Source organism: Parus major, chromosome 11, assembly GCF_001522545.3.
Source record: "Parus major isolate Abel chromosome 11, Parus_major1.1, whole genome shotgun sequence".
NCBI lineage: Eukaryota > Metazoa > Chordata > Aves > Passeriformes > Paridae > Parus > Parus major.
The window spans coordinates 4,420,286-4,445,904 of record NC_031780.1 but is presented as its reverse complement, the minus strand read 5'-3'; the positions used below and the strand labels follow the sequence as shown (position 1 = coordinate 4,445,904).

Here is a 25,619-nt window from a genome sequence, read left to right as displayed (position 1 = left end):
ATCTGGTGATCCATAAAACCACCCTGTCTGTTATCTGAACAACCTCATTGCAAATTCAGGAGCAACATAATGGAAATCTTGTCGTACTTATAGCCATTTATTTCCATAACATTTATTTTTTTGTAGCTAAGTTGGGGGGGATATCTTTTTTGTCTTTTTTTTTACTTTCTTTTTGGCTTGAGATATCTTCATGAGCACACGAAGTCTGTTGCCTCTCACATATTCCAGCACAAGTTTGACAGTCTTAGGCCATCTGTTATCAGAAGTCACTTGAAAATTCTTGGCCTTGTTTTCTGTTTCTGGGATCTCATTTTGCTAGAGGTAGCTGTGCTGCCACAGCAGAAAGGCACAAATCTCACTTGGGAGGTGGAAATGAATAGCTGAAAAACAGACAAGATGTTGACAGAAAGTTGTTTCTTCTATTCATTGTACAAAATGCTGGTAATATTTTAAGAACTGGAACAGGTGGAGTGGATAGATTTTTTTTTCAAGCTTTCTCTGCCTTTGCACTGGGAAAATACCCTCACTCTTTCTGCGGGACCACTGGAGCAGGTTCCTCCTGGACTGTACATCTGCAGCAGTGGCAGCTGAGCACGGGCTGTGCTCTGTGTTGGCTTCACATGAATCACTTCAGATCTGGGAGCTGTGTATCCGTGTCAGCACAGCACTTTGTCCAACCCAAGGAGGCTCTCGGCACACTGGGATGCAAGCCTGGATCTGAGCTGCTGCTCTGAGCTGCCCTGCTCTCATCCAGCCACAGGCACACATGCTTTGTGCACCCGTAGCTGCCTCCTGCATTGCCAAAACTGCCTTTTTTAAGGAGGCAGAACTCGAGCCAATTAATGGCCAAGTGGTGAAATTTGAGTAGAAACTAGATAGTTATTTTCTATCTTGCTTTAGCTAAGTCAGGACCAGCTTGAAATTTTCCCCTCTAGACTTGGATGCTATCCTATTCAAACTAATATTAGGTCTGAAGATAGAGGGGTGTCAAAAACAGCTGAATAAACAGGTCAGCTTGTTATTGTGTGCTTAGGTCTCAGCTCTGAAGAGGAGCAGATACAATTGCTGGAATATGTTGTTTCTCAGGAATGCTGAGCTGCTGGCCAAGAGGGATCCTCGGGTTTTGTGCCCGTGTATTGCTCCTCCACATTATTTCAGGGCTGACCTTATGACTGATTTTTTGCAGTTCAGGATTTTGAGGTCATGGTGACCAAGAATTTCACCAAATTACAACTTCTTATTTATAGTTGTCATAATATAGAGCTGCACCAAAATTATTCTCTTGTTCAGGTTTCTGGCTGCAGAAGAATCTGTTTTTAGGAGATCTCTTGTGCAGACAGGACAAGACTGGTAGGCTTTCCCAGGAGTGTAATTATCCTCCTCACATGATGCATTGAGTGTGAAAACCTAACTCTGGGAGATGACACATGCTAAGTGCCTTGTTAAGCTGCTGCCATGGGGCCCAGTTCTGCATTCTGGATGTTATGAGAACTCTTCGTGTCAGAAGACCTCCATGACCCTGAAGGATCAAAGGGGATCTAGGTGTTGTTTTAAATTTCTCTTTGATTTCTTGCACAGTTTTGTCCTTAAATTATACTTATACATTATGTATTAGGGTTTATAAAACTGCTGCTAATACCCAGAGAAAACTGTAAAACAGTATATTGCAAGTGTCACAGCCTGTATCAACTGCACTAGCTCTTGCTGTAAGCCTCATGTTCATCTTGTCTGTCACAACTTCTTGTCTTTTTTTCCTAGAACACTGGTGGTTTTAAAATTGGGGTAAAAAAAGTATCCAAAAGCAAGTATGTCCTTCATTCACCTCTCTTCATTCAGAGGGCATTGCATTGCAGTTATTTTCTGTAGCCTAATCTCTGGTGCTCTTTACAGTCTTAAAATGGGAATACTGGATTAGACTGTGACCAGAGGGGAGATCAATCAAGGACAACAGGGATGCTGTGAGTGATTCTGAACATGAGATGGGCAGTGGTTCTGGGGGCACCTCAGAGATCTCTGGTTCTCAGCAAGGACATGAGTCTTGGGATCAGAAAGCTGTGAGTCTTTGTTCAGTCTTGCACATCATGCAGCACTTGTACAAAGGAGAAGGAAATTGCAGAGATCCAGTGGCATTTTGGTGGGCCGAGAAGTTGCAGTAGTTTGGGCATTTGTGCTGATGTGGCACAATAAGATGCAATATAAAAATATGGGATAAAGTGATGGGAATGTTTCAGATGCAAATGGTGCTCTGAAACTGGGCATCTCCCTGTGTGAAACTGGAAAATTCAGTGCTCCACAGACCAGTGACCTGAAGATCGAAATACTCTGAATTTTCTGAAGTCCCTGTTAAGATGCTTGCAAGTATCACATCAGCATCTAGTCCCTGCTCTCCCTAAGGCTCTGCTGCAGCTTCCTGACACAAACATGTTCCTTGTGCTGTGCACATCTCTCTTGCTGACGACATTGATGATGCAGGTGCACAAGAGAGAAGCTAATTTCAAAGCCATTTATGGTGTTGAGGAGCTTGAAAATCAACAAACTAATACATTTGCCAAGGAGGAGAAAGTGAAACAGGTGGGTAAACGTCCATTTGGAAGGTTTTGCTGACTGGTGAGATGGGAGAAGAGCAGAAAAAGCTGAGGGTGTCCACTGCCAGCAGTAGAGAGTAGTAAGGAAAAGGGATGACGTGGCTTTTTAATCCATTTTGCATATCTGGGAAGAAATAATTACTTTGTTTTCTACTTGGTGCTACCTCAGCTTATTGGAGTTTCCCAGAAAATAAAAGTAGGATAGATTATCTTTCTGAGGTTATCTCTTTTATTAGCAGTTACTACAATGTGTAGCGATAGTAGCTGCTTACTCCCAGCTGGAGGTGGTTTCTCAGGTGGTGAGTTCTTCCGATCAGGGTTCTCACATGCCTGAAGTTACTGGCATCTGTTGTGCAGCCTTGCAGATGAGGCCACATCCTGATTTCCCGGTGATGACCAGCTCTCTCGTGCCTGAGTGGGCTCTGAAGGGTGCAGTGCCAGAGCAGGGTGGGCTCTGCATAGCAGGTATGCCTGGCTGTGCTCCACGGTGGCCTTGTGCACAGCTTTTTGCTTTGCCAGACCTGGTCAAAGTGCAGTGATGATAAGATTGTGCATGCTCCTTTTTTTTTTTCCTACACAGTATCTTTTCTCTGCAGTGGCAAAGTCATTTATTCCCACCATGGGCTGAGAGCTGGTGGATGCCAAGGCTCCACAGAGACAGCCATCATGTGTAGAACATAAAGGGCATGAAGGTAAAAAGAATTAGGAACCTGGATCAGTTCAGCTGGGTGTCAGAGGCATTTTATAATGTAGTCAGTAACTGTAGTTCTCTGCACAGAAAAGCACAAGCAAGGACCACACCTAGATGGCACTTAATCTCACAGTGCCTTGTGTCATCTGTGCTGTTTGCCACATGTTGAAATCCACAGTCACACGGTGTCTGCTGTGCTTTACTTATTAAATACTACTTGTTTGCAAACCCTGTGCACTCAGTCCACTGAAGGCTTCAGAAAGCGTGGAGTGTGTATGGTACACATATTCCTGCTTTTTCTCTAATAGTGTGCTCTTCTCTTTTTTTTTTTTTTTTTTTTTTTAATTGGACATGGTTTTTCTGACTCTGGGTCATACTACAAATACAGGAGCAGGTCAAACTCACAATTCCCTGGAAACTGTGGGTTTTGCCAGAACACTGGGATTGTGATGTACAGACAGTGGCTGTGTGGGGCACTTGCTGCTCTGGGGAAAAGGGCCAAATATGCTGCAGCAGGGAGCAGTGAGGTCCTGCAAGAGGAGGAGGCAGTTGTGTCTGAACATGTTTGAAACCTTCCCTCTGCTAATGAGTCAGAGGCTCTTCAAGTCTGTAGCTCAAACAGGATGCCTGGCTCCTGCCCTGTTGTGTGAGGCCAGCAACCTCTCTGTGAAGGTTTTTCTCACTCATATTCTGCAGGAGATATTTAAGTAACTCAGGAGGGTTTGTGAAGTTTCTCCTCAGCAGTTTGCAGTTAGGGAAAACCTTACCTGCATGTCTGGGAAAATTGTGTTGATCAACTGTTTTGAAGTTTTTTCTCCTGGCCAAGATCAGGAGGAAAAAAATGTTGTGTGACTTCCTCTGGGGACATGTCCCATGGAATTTTCAACCCAAGATACCAGGTTTGTCTCTACCAATGATTTTTGCAAGCAGGGAGTGGCTTGTGCTTCTGCTGGAGTATCTGCAGTCATCGTGAAATTCCGCATAGCCAAAGCAACATTAAAAACAAACCCCAACTTGGCTCTGGTATGAAAAATACGGAACAGCAGTTGCTGTGTGCAGGATGAAAGCTGATGTTTTGCCAACCTGAAGTGTAAAGCTCGTGCTGGAACTGGGGCCTGAAGAATGGGAGTGTTTGCCAAAAGGAAATGGAAGCAGGGATGGAGGGTTTCGGGGAATGCATCAGCGTTGGCCATGCCAAAAAATGTCTCCCCTGTGGACAGGTCTGATTACAAGAGTAACCGCATTAGCCCAGGCAAAGTGCAGCTGGAGCCACAGTTGGCCTTTTGCGTTTTCTAGCTGGGTTTACGGCATCTCAAATGCAGGAATGAGGTAGAGCTGGGTTTGGCTCAACCAGCTGTGTTACAGGGACCCGAGGGCTGTGCAGGGATTTGAGAAGGAAGACAAGGCACCAGCGAAAACAAAACCCTGTTTCTTTGCTTGGTAGTGAGGAGGTCTGCCAAGGATGACCTCTTCCCTCCCTGCTTAGGGAGGCTAGAAGGAAGCTACAATTTTTGAGTTGCTTTCAGTTTTCGGAGACATACACACGCTGTATTTGCATGGAGGGTTGTCTTCAATGGAGCTTGTGAATTTCATGGTTTTAGTTTTCTTCCTTTCCCTTGGGTAGGATGTCCTCCCTGTTTCTTCCTCTCATCTTCTGTTGTTACTGAAGGATATCTTTTCAGTAGTGTTGAGCACATCCAAGAGCAGAAGCCCAGAAGGATGGTCAGTCGCTTGACAGCTGTGTGCAAAGGAGGTGTGTATATATATATATATATATGTATCTCTGTAGATAAGATATATAATATGCTTCATGAGCAAGTTCTGCAGTTCATTAATGTTGCAGCTGCCCAGTGTCATGCTGAGAGGTGGCTGAGGAGCCTGCCCTGTGACCCACTCCGTGTCCCATGTCCACTTTGCACTTCTCTTGGTTCAAGCAGAAATGCATTTTTTCTCTGTTTCATACTTTTAAAATTGTGTTTATTTCAGCATTCTTTTCCTTTGCAGTGGTACTGTCCCAGTGGTACCCGAGCAAAGGACAAACCCTGTGCCTGCGGGAAGTGTCTGTGTGGTTGTTCCAGGTCGTGCATCAGTAACAGCTGAACCCACGTCACCGCTTGCTGAACCCACTGAACTCTGTCAGCTCTGGAACAGCGCTGACCTGAGCCTTGGGGGGTTCTTGCCTGGGTTAGTGAGATCTGGAGCAAGGTGGCAGAAACTGGTGGAAAAAACCAGGTGAATCAGGGTAGGCTGGAAAAGGTGGTGGCCAGACATGGTCAGATAGGGAAGCACAGCAACAGGGTATCAACATTCAGATTGCTGTGGGCATGGTGCCTGCCAGTGGCGCTTCTCCTTGGGATGCCAGGATCCAGCAATTGCCTCGGAGGCCTGAGGGTCAGAACACCTCAGTTCTGCTCTGTTTCTGGCTTGCCATATGATCTCAAGGAAATCACCTTGGTTTTCTTGCTTTTTCTTTCCTTCTTGCTTTTAATCATCTAGAGTGTGAGCTGCTCGGGGGACAGAGTGTCACTGGGTGTATTTATTCAGGCCATAGATTCACAGGTGCCGGTCTCAATGTAATAAATAATGGTGATTTTACCAACATCTTTTTTATATGAGTTGGCAAAAAACAAAGTGTTATTTAGATCTTAACACAGTGAGAATCAGAAGAGCTTATCCTATAATATTTCCCTCCATTTCTTTGGCCTGTGGCAAGAAATTTGTGGGAAAGTAAGCCTCGACCAAGGCAATTGCATTCAGAGAAGCAACTGAAGCAGAGAAGTTGATGCAATTCAGTATTGGGTAGAATGAAATATGCAAAAAATGCCATGACCTGAAAACATGGTTGAGAGCAAAAGTTTGCTGCTGCTGTGTTGTATCTATTTTAGAGAGCAGCACATTAGTCTTTCTGTACAGAACTTTCAGAAGGTCACAAAGAGTTTGATTACTGCAGCATGAGCAGTTTGAAGTCCCTGATTTAGAAAAGTTTCCATAATCTCATTCCAGCCCTAGCCCTTTGCCTGGATTGGGACTTTCTATAGACTTAGTCTTTTCAGGCATGTTTCTTTTTATTTTTCTTTTTTATATTGGTAAATGTTGCCGGTAGGAACATAGTTCCAAAAGCTTTCAGTGGATTCAGCTGGTGATTTAAGTTCATCTCTGACTAGCAGGGAAAATTTTGTTAGCAGCAAGTTAACCTTAGGTATTTTCCAGGCTACCATGAAGTAAGTGATACCTGTTAGTATTAAAAGTAGAACATGGGTATTGCTGAGTTTTGGGATGCCATACCCTCTTTGTTTTCATGACAATAATGCATTAAAGGTCAAAATGCCAGCAGGTGATGCTGCAGAATACATGGTGCACCTGGGCCTTGTAGGACAGGCCAACATGTGTGTTGGACATCGCCAGCAACTCTTCCTGTTCCTTGTTCCGCAGTGTTTGAACAAAATGTTCTGCTGCAGTGGAGGAAACTTTTCCAGAGTCTGCTCTCTATGTTGTTTTTATCTCTGCAGCTTTGCATCTAGCAAGAGGCACCTCCATTTTACATAAGCACTGTCAACATTGAAGTGTAACACTAGCCCGTGTCATCCATCCCCGCAATGAGCTGGGGGGACCTTTGTGCGGGAGCCTGACCTTTTCCCTCTTGCTGGAGCTGCTCTCGTTGCTCAGCAAGAAATAAACAATTGCTGGCACCCACAACCCTCCAGGGCAGCACCCGTCCCTGCCGGAGCTCCGTCCTGTCCCGTCCCTGCCGGAGCTTTGCTCTGTCCCATCCCTGCAGAAGTCTCCCTGCTAAGGAATCCTTTCAGGCTGCATGTGGTAAAGGGGGAAGAGAGCTAGAATTTAGCAGCCTCTTGGACATTAGGGATGGCCATTAATTTTCTTTATGTAATGAAGATAGTATTTGCTGTTGGGAAGACAGGTTCCTGAGAGTACAGAATGTTCCCTGGCTTGCAGTGGCAAAGCAGGGATGAAATTTTGTCATCAAAAAGGCTAACTTCATTTTTCCCTTTTTGGATCAGGTGTGCTGGCTGCTTTAAGATGTTCCTAACATGAAAGGTCTTGCTAGGGCTGAACAAGGCAAATGTTCCATGCTGGCTGATTTTGTGCATTAGAGTCCATTTTTCTTAGCTGTTGACTACATCAGTATTATCATTCTTGTCCAAGAAAGTGGTGTATGAGCAAGGGCTACAAGATGAGGCCATTATAGGATAGAAAAACATATGAAGATCTTACTTTAAAAAAGCAGAAAGTTTCCTACGCTCTCTTGAACTTTCTGTTCACAGCAGTGTTCAAAGACTTTTGAGCACTGATGATAAAACCAAGTGCTTATAGATTTTTGTCACATTTCTTAGCTTAATAACTCTAGAAAAGTAATTTTTCATATGTGGACTTTAGTTTTTTCCTCCTGTAAAAGAGAACTGAGATTTAGATCTTTGAGTTTCTACAAGACTTAATTAATTAGAGTGATTTGAGAATGAAGGATGCCCTGTCAGTGTCACTTATTCTCCTCATTCTACTTCTTCTGGGTACTTATTAAATTCAGTGGTTTTGCATTTAAAGTCAGCATGGTAAGATTTTGGAGTGACACTGACTGTGTGGCTCTGGCTGGTCAGTAACTAGGAGGGTCGAATTCCAAGTTGGCATATCTTATTTTCACTCACATAAATTTTCACAGGAGCTGCTGCTTTTAGTGAAATCCCCCTAGAAACTGGATTCTTATCTTGGTATTTTTCTTGCTCAGGCTATTAATGATAAATGTTGTGAGAATTTTTTCAGCAACTGAAGGCATCTTTTACACCTACATCCAGAGGGAGTGAACCCCTGGACTGACATTCCTGTTCTCCATGTGAGTCTTTTCCAGGCAGCTTTGTTTTTCAGCTCATGAGTGATTGTCGAGCCCTGCTCTGGAGCCAGCGAAGGTAGAATGAAGCAGATGGCTCTGTGTTGCCTAAGTGCTTGCTGAGACACAGCAAATTGCTTCTGTAACCCACTGATAGGTTTCAGGGTTTAATTGAGGCTTTCAGCAAGGCGCTCAACAGTGAAAAGCATTCTGCTGAGAAAAACAGCACTGTAACCATGGCCAAAGGTTCAGGACAGCAGAGTTCAACCCTCTTGGGGATGGCTCCTCTATTTATTCATTTGTTTTCTGCTGCTTTCCCACCATCGTTGAAGACTCCTGTAATGTCACTCGCAGACTGCTCAGTCTGTCAGTGCCACTCAGTCCATTGTGCTGGAAGCGTGAAGCACACACTGATAAGTTTGGATTCTGTGCTTGCAGCAGGCTTGGTGTGTCTGCAAAGGTGGCTGTCCCCTGATGCTCCCTGTGAGTCCTGCCCTGAGCAGCAGCTTTGGTTGGTCTTCGCTGTGTGGCAACGGGTAAAGCTCCTGCTGTGTTCCCTCTTACAGACATCGGCATCATCAGAATTCTGACTTTTAATGGACATCTCTAAAAGGGAAAGAAAAACTCCCTTGCTCCTCCTTCACCCCAAGCAAGAGTGGATTTGACAGCGAAAGAAGGATATTTGTGGTGGAGTTGTCTGAGCAGTGTCCTGTTGGGCAAGAGTTTCCTTCAGCAGCTTCCCCTTAGGCTGAAAGAGCTGCTCTGAGAATGAGTTGTAACTCACCCAGAAAAGGGCAGCCCAGAGAGGCAGGGATGCAATAACCCAGTTGTCTGTCATCCCCCCGTCCCCACATTTTTGTCGGCTTCCAATTCTGCTTTGACTTCTTCACAGTTCAGGGCCAAGGAATAAGTTTCAGCATTGGAAATTGGAAGCATCTCTTGAGCCAGCTTGGTTTAGTGTCCTCAATTAGTCAGCAAGGAGTTGTTTCCAGTTTAAAAACTGTCTAATTAGAAAGGAGTTGTTTCCAGTTAAAAAACGGTCTGGTTGTCTTAGATTTAGTGCTGGCATGGGTCTAACATAAAGACCCTAGATAAAGGCACTAAGTGAATAAGAGAAATTAAATTATTTGATTGAAGTTTCCTAAAGAGTCTAAGAAATTTGTGATGTAGAAGTAGTGCTGGTAGCTTAAAATCACTGCTGGATTCACTCTGTCCCAAGGAGCTCAGAAGTACAAAGATTTCTGGGCAGTTTTGAAATCCCAGCCACATTTGATAATGTCTGCAGCATGTTTTTATATTTATTTGGCTTTTCAGTGGCTTAAAATGCACTGAAAGTGTGAACTACACTGCCAATGTGCTTTTGTACTTGGCATGAATTTAATTAAAAAGATAATGGGATTGCTTTATCAGCCTTTACGTGTCAGCCTAGTGCCACTCTCCTCTCCGCCCTTTAACAATGCTGACAAACTCAGTGCATTTGAAATCTGTTTTATTCTGCATTGTTCTCTGTCTCTTGTGTTTCAGGTGGGGGTGCAGAGGTGACTGTTTGCTGTTGAGCAGTAGATCTGCTGCAGGGTGGGAAGGAAGTGGCTGATAAGCAGAGAGCCAGCCTGGTCAGATGGTTCCTGCTGGGGCTGCCCTGGGCAAGCACAGGGGGAAATGCCAGGAGCCACAAAGCTCCAAAACAAAACAAAGCACTCAGGCCCTGTGCAAAGTCCCCTGCCTGTGTTACATTTCTGTATAGCCCAAAATGTGCAGTTGAGATCTGCAAGCTGCACAAAATGGACAGTTTATCTGATTTTCCTGGAAATGCTGCCGAGGAATGCAAGATCCATTTTTTGTGCAAAACACTGAAGTTTTCACGTAAACATGTGTGCCCAGCCAGTGCTATTAAATAAACCTGAGCACATGTCCATATTTCACGACATCCCTTTTTGCTGAGGGCCAGGCTCATGCAGAGAGGGAAGTGGAAGGGCATGGGAGCTAAACACAAGTTGCTGTCCCTTCATTGCAGAGTTCCTCCCCTGCCTCTGGCACTGCCTCCACACTCTTGTTGGGCACCTCCTGGCTCTCATGTGCCCTTCATGTTCTTTTCAGAAGTGATTTCTGAACATTCACCATAATTTCCTTGAACTTGCAGAGTGTCATTGAACCATCTCTGGGAATTTGGATGGGTGGGTTTTCTCTAAAGATTGTTTTTTATGTTATAAAGCAGCTTTTGTTTCAGCAGTTTGTGGTCACATGGCTGCTGAGGAGTTGTCCTCTGCTTATCCAGCTGGTCTGTGGATGGGGCAGTTGATGAAATAGCTTGGACGTGGTCAGGGCCATGCAGGGAACTGGGGCAGATTGGGTTAGGCAATCAGGAATGCTGTTCTTGAGAGTGGAAATGCTGTTGTATGGAAGATTTGGAGACTTTATGAGTTGGCTTATGTTACAGCTGGAGGGTGACATCATGACTTTTCAGGCTCCTTCAAGACAGAAAAAAAAGCCTCTTAGTCTGTGAGATTTTTTTGCTTTGGTATAATTGATTTAAGTTAATTCCAAATGCGAATTCACATTTATAATAAAATATCTGTAAGAGTGCTGTTTTGTTGGCCTCTCTCTCTCCCCCCTTCCTTAATGATCTCTTAACAAGAGCTTAACTTTAGAAACAGTTCAATAGCAGGTATCTGTCATTAGCCTGAGTAAGAAGGTGTTTGTGAGAGGAGATGATGAAAAGAAAGATACTCTGGAGTTAAGAAAAACTCATTTTGAAATGAAAAGAATCATGGTTTCTCATTGCTTCTACAGAAGAAACTAGTTTAGATATAAAAGGTTTCCTTGTCTATTTAAATGTTTCAAGTATGTCTTTTCAGCCAGCAGAAAAAGCAAAACTCAAAATACAAAGCAGCCCCCTTGGGCAGTAGGAAGCACAGCTCCATTCAAGAGGTTTATGGTGGTGTCAGTGTGGCCCTTTCACATGTCTTGCAGAAGAAGATTTACAAGTACAAAAAGGTGCTGAGTAACCCCAGCCGCTGGGAGGTGGTGCTGAAGGAGATCCGGACGCTGGTGGACATGGCACTGACGTCCCCGCTGCAGGACGACTCCATCCACCAGGCACCCCTGGAGATTGTCTCCAAGCTGCTCTCAGAGGTACGGCCTCAGCAGGGCTCCTGGCTCTCTCAGATGAGAGACAAACAGTTAAAAGTTTGGGGGTTGGTTTTTATTTTAACTTGGGCTGTCAAAATTCTGCTCGCGAGTCTGCTCGTGACTTCTGCTGACTTGAGTGGAGTTTGCACTTGTTGGGGAGAAGTAAAATTTGACCCATGTTACATAGATTTCTAGAAACAAAACAAGCCCCATATGTCTTTGAGTTTGTTGGCTTGGTTTTTTCAGTTGGTTTTTTGTTTCTTTGGTTTTCTTAATTATATACAGCAAATTTGTCATGGGTTTAACTTATGCCTTAAGTCAGTGGTAAAGCTCCCTTTGACTTCTATTCCATTGGCTTTGCTTCCATGATCAATAATTTTTGTACCAATATATCTACACACACCAATTAATTAATTGTGTAGCTATTTTATTTTTACTAATTGTGGTAAAGAAAAGCATTTTCTTCAGAGTTCTCTATCCTTCTCCTATAATATCTGTTTCAAATATTTAATTTTTCATGGACTGGAAATGTAACGCTGAGCAGGCTTTTCATGTCTTAGTTCTGATGTGATAGCAGAAGGATTTGATATAAGCAAAAAAATCCACCATTATTTTTTCTTGCAGTAGTGAAAAATCTTAGCACCTCTCACTGTTGTAACCTCTGGATGGATCATGCTACTGAAAAAGCACAGAACAAACTCTTCTGCATAGGTGGTAGCATAGGTGACTTCCAGTCAATTTATTGGCTTTTCCTGGTACCATGTTTAAAGAAGGAATTTCAGGAAAACTGAATTTTGACTGAGTTTTTTTGGAAAACACAAAAAACTCACCACAACAATCCTTTTAATAATTTTTTTTAGAGACATACAGCTTGTTCTAAGAAAACATTTAAAAGAAATGTATTGCTGGCTTTACTTTTTCAACTGAGACCTCTGGTATCCTGATGTTTGTGTGCTGAAGAATGAAGTCTTGCACCATTCCTCAGAGCAGGCATTGTACTACCTACCTTAGGAGAATGGTTTTAATATTATGGTTTTTATTCAGAAAATTGAGCCTTTCTGCTTGTATCTGGTGGTAGCTGAGGACTCTGTGTGCTGATGTACCAACTCAAGAGTGCTCTTCACTCACTCATCTTTCTTCTATTCAACTCTTTCAGAACAACAACTTAACCACTCAAGACCATGAGAGCATTATTGTGGTGAGTATCTTTCTGTCAAAAGCTGAGGACAAATCTATATTGTTTGATAATAGTTCTCTTAGTGCCTGTCTCTGCCCCAGTGAAGTAGGGCAAATGTGAAATCCTTTCCACCACTGCTGCTGAGCTTAGGCGGGAATGAAAACCATTTGTCTATTTTTTGTGCGGCTTTGTCATTTCTCTTTTCTTGTTTCATAGATGAATTACAATAAAGCTTTCTCTCAGCCTGTGTGAGAGAGCACAGCATGTTGAGTGTTAACAGTCTCTCCAAATGGCCTCCTTAGGAGGCTACGCAGCAATATCCATATCTATAGATGTACTTTAAATAGTCCAACCCCATCGTTTCCAGATGTGCCCTATAAAACCCTTAGGCTGAGTAGTTTCCAGAGAGGCTAATGCTACCATATACAGAATGTCTCCACTGCTGAGGGTTATGTGAGCAAGGGATTGTTGTAATTGTTATTCTTTAAAACCCTGCTAACTTATTTGTAAAAATATCCTCTTCAACTTTTTTCTTTTTTGTAGGTCACATGTATTTAGACATAGAAATAAGTGAATCAAGTGGCAGCTCTGTTGCTTGTGAAACAAAGAATAAAATCTCAACAGTTTATAAGAGAGGTGGAACTTGGTTCGCCATCACTGTGATTTAATTTCATTCTCTGGTAATTTCCAGATTTTCCCAGTAATCTAATCTAGAGCCTCATCACCACTTGATAGTATCATATCTCTGTGACTCTTTCTGCAAAATAACAAGGTGGCAAATAGCTGCCAGTAGGTGTTGATTGTGTTTAACTGCTATTTAAGATTCCTTTTTAGATGGAATTAGCCATTGAGATAAGTTTCTGAAGTGGCATTTACTGTGCTTTGCTATATCTTTCATGTAATTCTAGAATCAAGGGTAGTTCACACTCCCAGTTACAACAGGCTGTTTTTAGAGAAAGGATTTTTTAATAAAAGATGTGAGGTGGCCCTTATGTGAGCAGGGCAGCTGGACCAGGTGTCCTCCAAAGGTTCTTTCAGCCTGTGTTATTCCCCTTTTCTGGTTGATGGCTTCTTCGAGTAGGTTGTGTAGGGGTTGTATTCTCCATCATCCCCTCTGGCCTCCAGAGGAGGAGTGGACAGTTGCAGAAGGATGGCACATGATAATAAGTATCACAGTTCTGACATGTAACCAAAACAGAGCTTTGCAGGTGTGCTTGGTTTTCCTTGTTAAAATTCACATGATTCTTGACCTGTTTGTGTGTGTGTCTCTGAAACACAGCCACTGCAAGCAGACTCACAGGGTTGAGTAAGGAGATGAGAGGAGGAGCAAAAACCAAAGCAGGCTGCCCTAGTAAAACCCCAGGTGCCATCCAGATAAAATATCTGGTGTTCAGTTAAGACAAAACGTTCTGGCTGCTGTGTTTAGTGTCTTGCATTGAAATGGGTACTGGGAATCCCTGTAACTGAAGAGTGGAAAAACCTGAAGGCACCACCACATAGAATATATTATTCTGGTACCATTTTCTAATTTACAAAGGAAGTAACAACAGCATAAGTTCATTACCTCCTCAGTGGCAGGTATGACCTCTAATGTGTTTACCCAGCATAAGCACATTGGTTTGCGTAGCAACAAAGGAATGGTTGATCTCAGCTTTTACAAAGTTAGATGCTTGATTTTGATAAATAGGGTCTTCCCAGGTAAGAACAGTGCTAGGTTGCTTTTAGTGAGCTCTTTGTCACAAAAAAGAGCTTCAACTCCTTCACAAAGGATATGTGTATGTGGTGGTGTTCAGTTTTTTTCTTTTAGGGAGATATTCGAACTGAATAGCCAATAGTGAGCCAGATTCATCCTTGCTTTATTACATCCTAAAGCAATTGGTCTGCTCCTGTTTCCATTTAAACCATTATAAATATTGCACTCCTTTGCCTGTTTTACGTATTTACACTGATGTAGTTAGAAGCAGAATTTTCCTGAGGATTCATAGCAGAGGTGTGCTTGAGCTCACTTGTAAAATAAACACATGGCCCACCTCTAATTTATCAGTTGATGCTTTTGTCCTTTTCTAAAAGTGAGCTTTTATTCCCCCAAGAAAAACACTTCCTTGCAAAAATGCGTTCTCCAGTTGCCACCTTGAAATTCAATTTTTCTCTTTTTTCTCCTTTTCTTTTTAAAGGCAATTGCACCTTTGCTGGAAAACAACCATCCTCCTCCTGACCTCTGTGAATTCTTCTGCAAGGTATCAGAACAGCTTTGCTTTCTGTAATCTCATAGTTGTATATGAATGTAGTTCTTTGAGCAAGAGGCTTGTTTTTAACTTCTTGCCTCCTGCCCAGATTAAATTTAATTTTTGGTCAGCAAGCAATGATAGTAGAATGCTGAACAGAACCATTATGATGAATACAGTCATATGCTTAGTATATCAGACTGCTTTGTCCTCATACTGTGTGAGAGTTAAAATTTTGGGACTCCCATGCCTCAGTCTGGGTAGAAGAGGTGTCCTGCTGCATGCTGTGTTCAGCTAATGCAGAAATCACTGGAGCTCCTGTGTTCAGATGTGTGTAACTCAACCCTTATGGTATTTTGTCATTGGGTAATGGCAGTGGGAAGATCATAAGGACCCATCCTCTTTTGGTAAATCCATGCTTGTGCTGCATTTTGTATCCTTTATCCATAAACTTTGGAGTACTTTGCATTGCAGACCTTGTGGACTTAAAAATTCTACTTTTCCTCAAGGCCTGTTTGTGTTTCAGTTTCAAGTCTGCTTAAATTTGCTTGCTGATAACTGGGTATGCATTTGTCAAACATTCTGGATGGTGCTTGTAATTCCCATCCAGAGTTATTCATCAGCTGCTTCTTCCTACAGAAATTGAGTCAAGTTACAGACACTCCTCTGACTTGTAATTGTACAAGCCTTCTTAGGTCATCAGTAGCCTGATGTAGACTTGATCATTTTTGTCATCATCAAGTAGACTTGATGCATTTTAATCCCTGATCTGGGATTTTTTGCCCTTGATCTCTCAGAGATGGGTGCCTAATTGTCTGTAAATGTGTGGTGGGGTGTGTGTAGTTGTAGAAGAGAACAGAGGTTATGGACTTCCCAGAACAGAAATGGACAGGGTAATGAGAAGGAGATTTTATTTTCAAAATCACCCCTGTCTTGAGCTGGGGTTTGGACCAGATGACTTTCAGAGGTCTTTCCCAACCTAAACTACTCTGACTGATGCATCATGATTATATATTTCATCCTGTGATGGGTTGTTGGTACCTTCCAAGGTCCACCACTTTAGCCTGGATCCCAGAGAAAGGAGGTTTGTGGCATTACACTGCCTGTGCGACCATATCTTCCTTATCCCATATCCCCAGTCCCTTTCCTTTTTAAACTGTTGGCAGTAAGACCCCAAAATATGGTACATTGCAGTGAGTTTTGGGAAGAATAGGCGACAGGGAAGGGAATTTGCAGTTTGTGAGCTCCCATGGGAATCTTCTGCTAGATGCCAGCAAATCCATAGGAACGAGCAGTGTTACGAGTACCTTAATCTCAGGAAAGATTAATTTAGCCCTTGGATCTTGGGGTAATCCATGCATGGGGTGTGAAGGCAGGGGGAGACCCATCTCTATGATTTCTGCAGCTCACAAAATGACCTGTTTCTCCTTCCAGCACTGCCGAGAGCGCCCGCGGTCCATGGTGGTGATCGAGGTGTTCACCCCAGTGGTCCAGAGGATTCTCAAACACAACATGGTGAGTGCTCGTGCCACGGGAGCTCCAGCAGTTTGGAGAAGTTTTACTGCCACACCTTTTGTGAGCAGCAGCTGCTCTGTTGCCTGTAATGCACTGTGGTACCTAAATCTGCCCCCAGACTGTGAATGCTGCATGTAATTGTGTGTTACTTCAGCAGTGCAGAACTAATAAGCTTTCAGTGGGATCTTCAAAAGCATCTAAGCAAAGCTGTGTTTTGAGGGATATTTCTTTTGGCAGCAGTGCCTGCATCTGCAGCTCCAGCTCTCTCCCACCTGGCCCTTGGCTCCTTATTTACTCCCTGCATGCCATCCTTGCAGTTAAAACAGTTTAAAATCAAATAAGTAACAAAAGCAGAATGGGGACTTTGCTCATTTTGAGCTGGGGCCCTCAACACTCTTTCTTTAGGACACCACCAGCCCTCTTGGTTTCCATTTTTCTTTAGGCTCATGTCCAGTGAGTACTTACATCAGTTTCCTGAATATCTTCATACTTTTCTACTGCTATTCTTCCTTCCTTCCTCCATTGCAGGATTTAGGTACTCTGTCATTGTATGGCTGTTCTTACCCACGTTTTCTCTGTTCTCAGTGCTGATCAATCCCTTGTCAGTGTTTGAAATAAATGTCCTGCTTTGCTTTACAGCCTATAGACCAGATTCCCCTTCCCCAAACTCTGAAAATATTCTTACATGATCCATATTCCTTTCCTAATAGATGTCTGGGGTATTTACCAGCTCTCCAGCTTTTGTGGCATATTAAGTTTCCTGCCAATGTTTTTCATTTACATGAAGAAGTCTTACTTCACAATGCAGTGGAAAAGAATAACAAATAAATAAATAAAATAAAACATTCAAGGCAGTTGATTTGGCTGTGATCTCAAGGATGAACCTCTGTAACTTCATAATCAACTTCTTTTAGTTTTTTTCATATAATTTTAGCGACCATCTGTTGTCATGCTGTGATTAGCATGAACCCAGCAAAACACAGTTTATATTTCTTATTTTTCCAATCTTATTATTTAGCTCCCTGAGTTTACAGAACTAGGTAGAAAACCCAAGATGGCAAAAAGGTCATATTTCTGTCTCTGTGCCAGTGCTCTGCAGACATGTAAACATTTTTGAATATTCTGTAGTGTTCAGTGAAATATTCTGTAAATGTTATTCTTGGATTCCAGACTGATTTTTTTAAAGCATCCAGAGCTCTTGAGGGGTCTCAAATAAAATCTAAATGCATAGTGTAATGCTTGTATTTGGTTAGCTTCAGAGAATTGGGTATATTTACCATACTTAACATTTGCAGATTGAAAATCAACATGTCTGTACCGCAGTGTGTAGTCGGAGAATTTATGGTGTCAGGTATTAATTGGAGTGGATTTGGGCTCTTTACCACTCTCTGGGGACTTCTGTACTGAATAGTGCTTTAGAGAGTGTGTGTGTGTATGCACATAAATAAAGTTACTCTTTAGGGGGACACTAAACTTCATCACCTCAGGAGGCCCCGTGCAGTCCTTGGGGCAGGAGACTGAGCTGGCTCTTCCCACTTTTGCCTCCAGTTTGTTCTGTGGCCTTTGAAAATTCCCAACAAGTTTTCTCTACAGTTTTCAGCCTATAAAATGGGGAAAGAATCTCTCATTTGTCTCTGATTTTAACATCTCAGAAGGACAAGGATAGCTTTTTGTCTTGGTGGTAATACTGGTTATAGGACTGCAGGCTGTTGTGTGCCGAGTTGTGTGAGGGGTGCTCAGCAACCTCCCAAACTTTGGGTTTTAGCTGTTTGTAGGCTCAGTCCAAATGTTTGAATATAAGCACTTCTTTCTTTTTTCCTTTTTATTTTTTTGAGCAAACAGTATTGGTGGTGTATATTGTTCTGTGCTTGGTATGTGATAAGGCATTATATTAAATTTAGAGAGATACTTTATTTTACAGAGGTCAGCAATGGCATTCTCTTTTATGATCTCTTGGACTTTGATTCCAACTTCAGTTAGGACACCTAGACTGGTTGAAAACTTTCATAAGCAAATTGCTTATGAAAAAAACTGTTTTGCAAGGCATGTTCATGAAATTAATCAAATGTTCTATGAAGTACACATGGTCTCCTGCCCTTGGATCAAGTGTGTTTGCACCTGCCAGAAGGAGCTGTTAAAAGTTTAATGATATTAATTGTAATGATATGGAATTGCCCACAGTCCCTTTGCTGGGTGAAGTTACCCAGGCAGCCATTCAGTACCAGCAGAGTGACACTGAGGGCTTGAAGGAGACATTGTTCAGCCTGAGCTTGTTTTTAAGTTTTTGATTGTTTTCTCTGGCTGTAAAACTTACCAGGTCTTAATACAGGTTGTGCTACAGAAGTGCCTGCAACCAAAATGAGTTATGTTTCAATGCTCTGTGTGTTTATCATCTCGTTTACAGACCACCACTAGCTCGTTACTTTTTGTGGCATTTCTTTAACATTTCAGTTGCCATGTATTTTTTTCAGGATAACTTCCACAGGCAGCTGCTGGAAGGATAGCTGGGAGTGCTTGTTTGTCCTCAGTGGACCTTGTTCCCCACTTGGAAATTCAGCTCTGTAGTTCTGCAACACCTGTGTAATAAGGTTACACCTGTGTAAATGTGAGGAAATTTGCTGTGGAATAGCACTCACCAGACAGCAGAATTTACTTCTTTCACATCTAAAAATAGCAAGTGAATTGAGGAGACGCAGGATTTCAGTTAGCAGGTGCCTCTCTGACTGCAGGATTTAAAGAAAGTGACTCTTGAGCTCACCTGTCAAATTCACAGTGTAGCTGGAGTAAAATCTCTGGAGAAAAAAACTGATCTCTGGTTTTATACTTGATTGCTTATTGATAGCATGTCAAAATTATTTTCTCTAAAAACAGAATAGATATCCATGCCAAACATGGAAATGTAATATTTTTTGAGTTTTATTTCTAGAAATCTGCAGTTAGGCATGGATGCAAAAGCATCAAACAAAAAAGGTGTTTCAAAATCAAAATATTAAGTGAAAAGTACAAAACAAATGTAAGTGTAGGTGAGATTTTTTGGTTTTAGTTGTTTCATTATACAGAACTTTGTTTTCAAAGTGGGTATAAAGGAAAGATGAGATTGAAAACACTTTCATTATTAGTGGGTAGAGAATATTACTTCAGTGTGCAGAGATGCTCTTCTCTTGAAGCTTGTCAGCATAATAGCAATGTGAATTCAGTTGTGTTTGAGCTGGTTTCTTTTGAAAACCCACAGTTTCGATGTGCATTCACCATCTTCACCGAGTCTCTCCTTCTTGGACAGGATTTTGGGAAGTGCCCTCGGTTGCGGCTCTTTACTCAGGAGTACATTCTGTCTTTGAATGAGCTGAATGCTGGAATGGAGGTGGTGAAGAAGTTTATCCACAGGTTAGTTACATTTAATTTATGCTATATTTCCAATCCTGTGTCCATGCTATGGTGTGTTATTTCTCCCAACCCTGCTTTACTGGCTGTTAATGGTAGCTGGTGCTTTTTGGTACTGGCAAATAGCAAATAAATCAAGTCCATCAGGCAGTGTTGCTGAAGTCTATTTTTCAAAATGCTGGTTTTCAGATAAATGTGGTTTTCTGCCTACTTCCACACTGCAAGCAAATGGACTTTGCTGTGTGTATGTTCTTCATGTATGTTTAGACTCAAAGCCTCTGCAGAATGATTCAAATTAACTTTCAAGCTCATAATGCTCACTCAAGTGTGAGATTTTGGGAGGACTTTAGGGGATACCCCATCAATTAAATTGATGATTCATAAATAGGACTATTGGACTTACAGGGTTAAAAATCTCTCTGTTATGGCCCTTCTGAAGATCCCTTAAGAGTGCCTATCCAGGTCTGTCACCTCATTCTGTCTGACTGGTTTTGCCCACAGAAATCTTCCTCACAATGATATCATCTTGTTTTTTTTCAGCATGCATGGTCCAACAGGACAGTGCCCACATCCCAGGGTCCTGCCAAATCTCGTAGCTGTCTGCTTAGCTGCCATTTATTCCTGTTACGAGGAATTTATCAACAGGTCAGTATGAATTCCCAGCTGACCACATTACTGACTTCCAAACCCACGACACTGCTAAGCAAGGTCAGCGTGAGATGGGAGTGCTAGAAAACCTGAAAGAAACTGACTCTTCATTCCCTGGTACTCACCAAGGAGTGCTTAGGGAGTGAGGAAAGGCAGGGGTGAGACCTTGAAGAAGGGGTTGTGTGTAAATCCCTGTGTATCTGCAGCTTTGAACCTGAGCTGGTTTCACAACACTGTCTCCGTTATTGTGGAAAATCTGATTCCTCAGTTGCCGCAAAATAGACGCTGCAGCTCTTGACACATGAGCCAGTTTCCAGTAGACACTGAGGGTTCCCCTCTGTTATGTTTCCTGTTTGTTTATGCCTATCTGACTTTCCTCATGGTGGAGCACGGACAGGGGCTGCTCAGTGTCCAACACAAATTCCAGACACGAGGGCTGCAGACAAATGTCTGGGCATGTACTATAGCCAGATACATACTTGGGCATGGATTCTGTTACAGCTTTGCACAACTTGGACAGAAAAGTTCACCTTTAGACTAAACTGGTCTGTCAATTAGTCCGATGAAAAGCTCAAATCTTTGTCAAATAGGGGCTGCAGAACAGTCCTATTGGAGGCTTTTAATGTTTCCGATTTCAGTAATCCAACTGCACGGAAGAAAGCCATCCAGTGGGCTGGGGTGAAAGGCAGTGGGAAATTGCAAAAAGTTGTGGCTTCTCAGTGTTGCACTCTCTCTCCCCCTCTCTCTGCTGGTATGTCTGTCTACTGAAATGATTTGTTTCTTCTTAAAATTCAGTCGGGACAATTCGCCAAGCCTGAAGGAAATTCGGAACGGCTGCCAGCAGCAGTGTGACCGAAAGCCCAATCTCCCCCTCCGCCTTCTTCACACGAGTCCTGACCTGGTCTCTCAGGAGGCCACCTTGACTGAATCCCGTCTCAAACCAGTTATTGTCACTTCCAACGAGATCCACGTGGAAGTGGAGCGCAACAACACAGCCAACCAGAAGATGACGGCCGGCATTGGCAACGACAGCGAGCCCAACCTCATCGACTGCCTGATGGTCAGCCCCACCTGCAGCACCATGAGCATCGAGCTGAGTGCCCAGGCAGACAGGATCCTGGGCTGCTACGTGGAAATACTCAAGATGCTGTGAGTGACTATTTTGAACAGCTTTTAGAACAATGTCATCTTAACGGTGGGGGGGCTTTTCCCACAGGCCTGTTGTCTTCGACATCTGTGGCTAGCCAGCACATGGTTATAAATCTTAACTCCAGCTCTGGAGAGTCCAGCCTTTGAAAGAGGCATCTGGCACTGCCAAGATGTTCTAAAAATAGCATTAGGAAGATGAAAATGGAAAGCTTATTTGTACAGTGAGCCTCAGGCATTTTACAGAAGATGGGATGTTGGTGCCAGTGGTTTCTGCTTTTGTTCTTGCCCACCAAAAATGAATTTTAAAAACCCATTTGTCTCCTCCAGGGCTCTTAGGATTGCCTAAGAGAGAGCTAGAAAAGGCAGGTCTATGCTAGGTTCAGTGTTTGTGCAGTGATAGACACTGCCCTGATTTTAGCAGGAGTTGGATGTGGTTATTGTTGTTCACTTAGATGTTCTTTCTTCATGTGCTTGTAGAAGTTTTATGACTTATTCAGATTTGCTTGTATTAGAGTGGGGTCACTGTTGCTTTGGTACAGTGGATCTGTATTAGGCCCCAAGTGTTCAAATAGTCTGTGTCACAGAATGGTGGCAAGGTGATTCCTGGCAGTCAAATCTGAGTATCTTAAACAGGAATATGAAGGCAAATGTTCTTCAGGAAAAGCTTGGTTTTCTCTGCATAATTAAGTGAAAAGGAATAACAGAAAAGGTGAGCTGCAGAATGAGAGTAATAGAATTGCAGTAAAACACCTTTGTTGACTTTGACAGCTGACTCTGATACCAAGTTGCAGTATGTTTTACAGCAATCTGTTAAACTTCTACATGAATTCTTTTTAAACAGTGTAAGGTTTAATGAAGTCATAGTTGAACTACTTAGAATCCAAGGCATGGTGAGTGAAATCTGGACTCTGCTGTAAACCATGAGCATGTGCCTACACTGCAGACAAATGCACATCTGGGGTTACACTCTCAAGGAATAAAATGAAGTCAGAACTGCTGTGATGGAGGATTTTGTGAAGGTTTTGTCCCCCATTTTCATTTTTTTTCAAAATACATAGTACAAATTTGCAGCATCATTCTTCCACTCACTGCACAGTTGACTTGCAATTACTTAAGCACTCATTCAAAACTGGAGACAGGACAAATGAATACCAGATACTGTTCCCATTAGATTCCTGAGCAGGAAGTTGCTGTGAAGGCTAATTCTGTGTATTTTTTTTTTCCCTGTGGCCTAGGTTCTTCTACCTTTAAAAATGATTGCATTAAAAAAATGCACAGCATCTGAGTTTGCTTCATCTGGGGGCTTCTAAGTCTCCATGCACCCAGGTGCTACATTAAACACATCGTGTATTTATTCCTGTCCCCTTGACTCTCCCTGTTTTCCATAAACACTGTGCACTCTCCCAGTCCTGATGCTGGTTTGGATGCTGACTCACTAAGCATTGACGGTTTTGGTTTCATCATGCAGCTGACACACACTTATAAACAAATTCACAAATGGGCATGTTCTTCCTCACAGTCTCTCCACTTTTAAACATTGGATATGCCAGGTCCCAATTCCCATTTAATTTGCTACGCAAAGAACTCGTTTCTCTCCATACCTTAAAATAATCCATATTTTGGATGCATTTCCTATCTTTTTAAAAATCAAGTTGTTCAGCAGCAGCAATGAAAATGGGAAAATGAAATGTTAGAGGTTTTGGGGGCGGCTCTGGGCCCTTTTTCTGCTTGTACAACCGTTCTGAAAGGTGAAACCCACAGGATGTGCACAGTGTGGGACCAGTGATTACACAAAACTGGTGCAGCTCTCCTCAGAGTGTCTGCCAGAGCCCGTACCCTGCTTGGGAAATCACAACCTGTGAGAATAAAGGGCAGCTGCTAAGGCAGAGCCGTGGCTGTAGCTCCGCTCATTTGAGTTCCCTTCCAGTCTTGTTCATCCCTTGATTTTTTTGATGCCTGAAATGCAGAATCTGCTCCTGATTCTGCCACTGGCTCACTGGGAGGTTTCAGATAATTCACTTTCAAATGCCTCATTTTCCTTATTTGTAAAATATAGGTAAAGATTTTCAATGTTGTTTTTTAAATGCCAAAACCAGTGATGGAAAAGCATTCCAGAAGGGCTTGTAGCTATTACCAAAAATACAAGATAAAGCTGTTGTGATGTTGATTACTTTCATGCTCTAACTCTTGAACAAAGGGTTTGTGTTGCATGAAATACTATTATTGTACTTTGAAAATTTGAGAATGTGAAGAAAGAGAGTTGAAGAACATGCCAGTAGGAAGAAAACATTAATTATAAAACAACTGCTATCCAGGAGCTGAGCTCTCAGCGGGCATCCAGTAAAATAATGTTCTTATTAATAACAGTGGTAAGCCAAACATAAATAAGTTGCTTAGCATTGAGTTTGATTGTTCTTTTAGGTGTCTGACTCAGTATCATCATCAAAACAAGAGAGTCACCAGCGATTATATCTTTTTTACATAATTAACTTAGGGCAGCAGGGAGTAATTTATTTAGGCAAATTTTAATTATTGGAAGTCTAGCAAATAAGAATTCTCAACAGTAGCTTCAATAAAGGACATTTTGTTGTTCACCTAACTCTTAAACAGTGCTTACTTTTTGGGGGAAACACTTCTAGTATTGATGAAGACACTTTTTAGCAATCCCTGTAATACTTCACTTTTTGCACAGAAAGCTAAAAGGGCAGTTTAGAAAGTTTGTCTGTGGGGCTCTTACAGCACCTAGAACATCTTTGACCCTTTTTCTAATGTAGTTGAGTAACAAAACACAACTATTGCATACTAAAATAAAATAGAAAATCATGATTTTTAAAGATGTTGGCAGATGACCCAAAGTCTGGGCAGATTTTAAAGGATACATATTCTCTAGGGTAACACAGTATTTTGGTCCTGCACTCAAAAGTGGATCAAACTTCTGTGTCAATATTCTGTAACTCATTCTGGACTCTGATAGTGTTAGTGTCACCAGCCAATGCCTTCTGAATGCTATGAGTCTTAAACTGGTGTGTAGTAAATGCCCTAAATTAATTGAAAAAATTCTGTTCATTATATTAAATTAGAGGCTCTAAGAACAGCTCAGCATTGCCCTGCTCCTACTTGTTAATGTTTCCATGCATTTGGGAATGTCTTGTACAGCCAAACTTGTGCTTGAGCAGGACAGCCATGGTTAGAGAAAGTTGCAGTAGAAGGGGCTGTGTGTCCTCTCATTGAACTGGAGAACTTAAAGTTTTCTTTCACCTGAAGGACCACACTGGTTCCAGAGGGTGAGGAGACACTTGAACTGTCTCTGCAGTGAAATCTGGGTCAACAAATAGTAAGGTCAACTGGTTGTGAGAGCAGACCCCTCTTGGGGAAGCTCTGTTGGTGTTGTATCATAAGCTGTTACCCTTTGTCTGTGTTATTTTTTGTTTCCATGGCTGCCTGTAGTGGCAAGAGTCCGTCCAGATGTCCAGACACTTGTACCCCTCTCGGGGGCCAATGTCACAACCTGTTTTGGGCAACCTTGTGTTGCTGTTTGCTGATGCCAACTGTGAGCAGTGGAGCCCCTTTCTGTTCTCAGCAGTCAGGGCAGAACCTTTCTAGGCTCTTTCAGTGGCGATAAATTTTCTTCCTTTGAAAAAGCCAAACAAGCCCATCTCAGAAGAAGGCTGAGCATGAAAAGGCACCTCACTGTTTTGCAGATAACAGGTTTGTGCCTTGTATTGACAAGGGGTCTGATGAGGCTTTTTCCCAGCCTGCCCTGGCACCCTGAGCTAAACCTTAGGCCATACAATTCAGAGAGTTAAACGTAGAGCCAGGGAAAGAAGGGATCAGGTACATGTCTGGGGGCATGGTCACATTATCTGACAACAGAGGTTACCATGTCAATCTGCTCAGTCTGGAGAACAAGCTGCTTCTAAGTAGTTGCTCTGTCTCTTCATTATCCTCCAAAAAACCAAGGGCTTGGGGCTTGCAGTGTCTCAGAGATGAGAGCCACGGCTTTCCAAACACAAGCACCCACTGGAGCTTCCCCTGGCTGCTCTGCATTCCCCAATAGGTCAGTGGCATGCTCTGAATATCCCAAGTGGATTATCCTATATCATGTTTATCGAGGTTGCCCTGGGCTGCTCGTATGTTTTGGATTGTTTGTGCCGCACATGACATGCGGGCAGGTTTTCATTTTGGTGAAAGGTGATCCCGGGGAAGGAAAATGTATTATGTTGGCAGGCCAAGAGCGATGATGGCCCCGAGGCAATGTCACTGCAGTCAGGGATTATTT

The 25,619-nt window shown here is 42.6% G+C and overlaps 1 protein-coding gene across 3 annotated transcripts in view; it reads left to right on the top strand.

The window, feature by feature from the left end:
• Positions 1–25,619, top strand: part of CMIP (c-Maf inducing protein) — a 130,408-nt gene that overhangs the window by 84,722 nt on the left and 20,067 nt on the right. For all 3 annotated transcript variants that reach the window (XM_015640182.3, XM_015640184.1, XM_033517161.1), the window contains exons 4-10: positions 11,087–11,248; positions 12,402–12,443; positions 14,597–14,659; positions 16,082–16,162; positions 19,443–19,546; positions 20,084–20,188; positions 20,987–21,340. In XM_015640182.3, the coding sequence (XP_015495668.1) occupies positions 11,087–11,248; positions 12,402–12,443; positions 14,597–14,659; positions 16,082–16,162; positions 19,443–19,546; positions 20,084–20,188; positions 20,987–21,340 (911 nt within the window). The remainder of the gene's footprint in view (positions 1–11,086; positions 11,249–12,401; positions 12,444–14,596; positions 14,660–16,081; positions 16,163–19,442; positions 19,547–20,083; positions 20,189–20,986; positions 21,341–25,619) is intronic.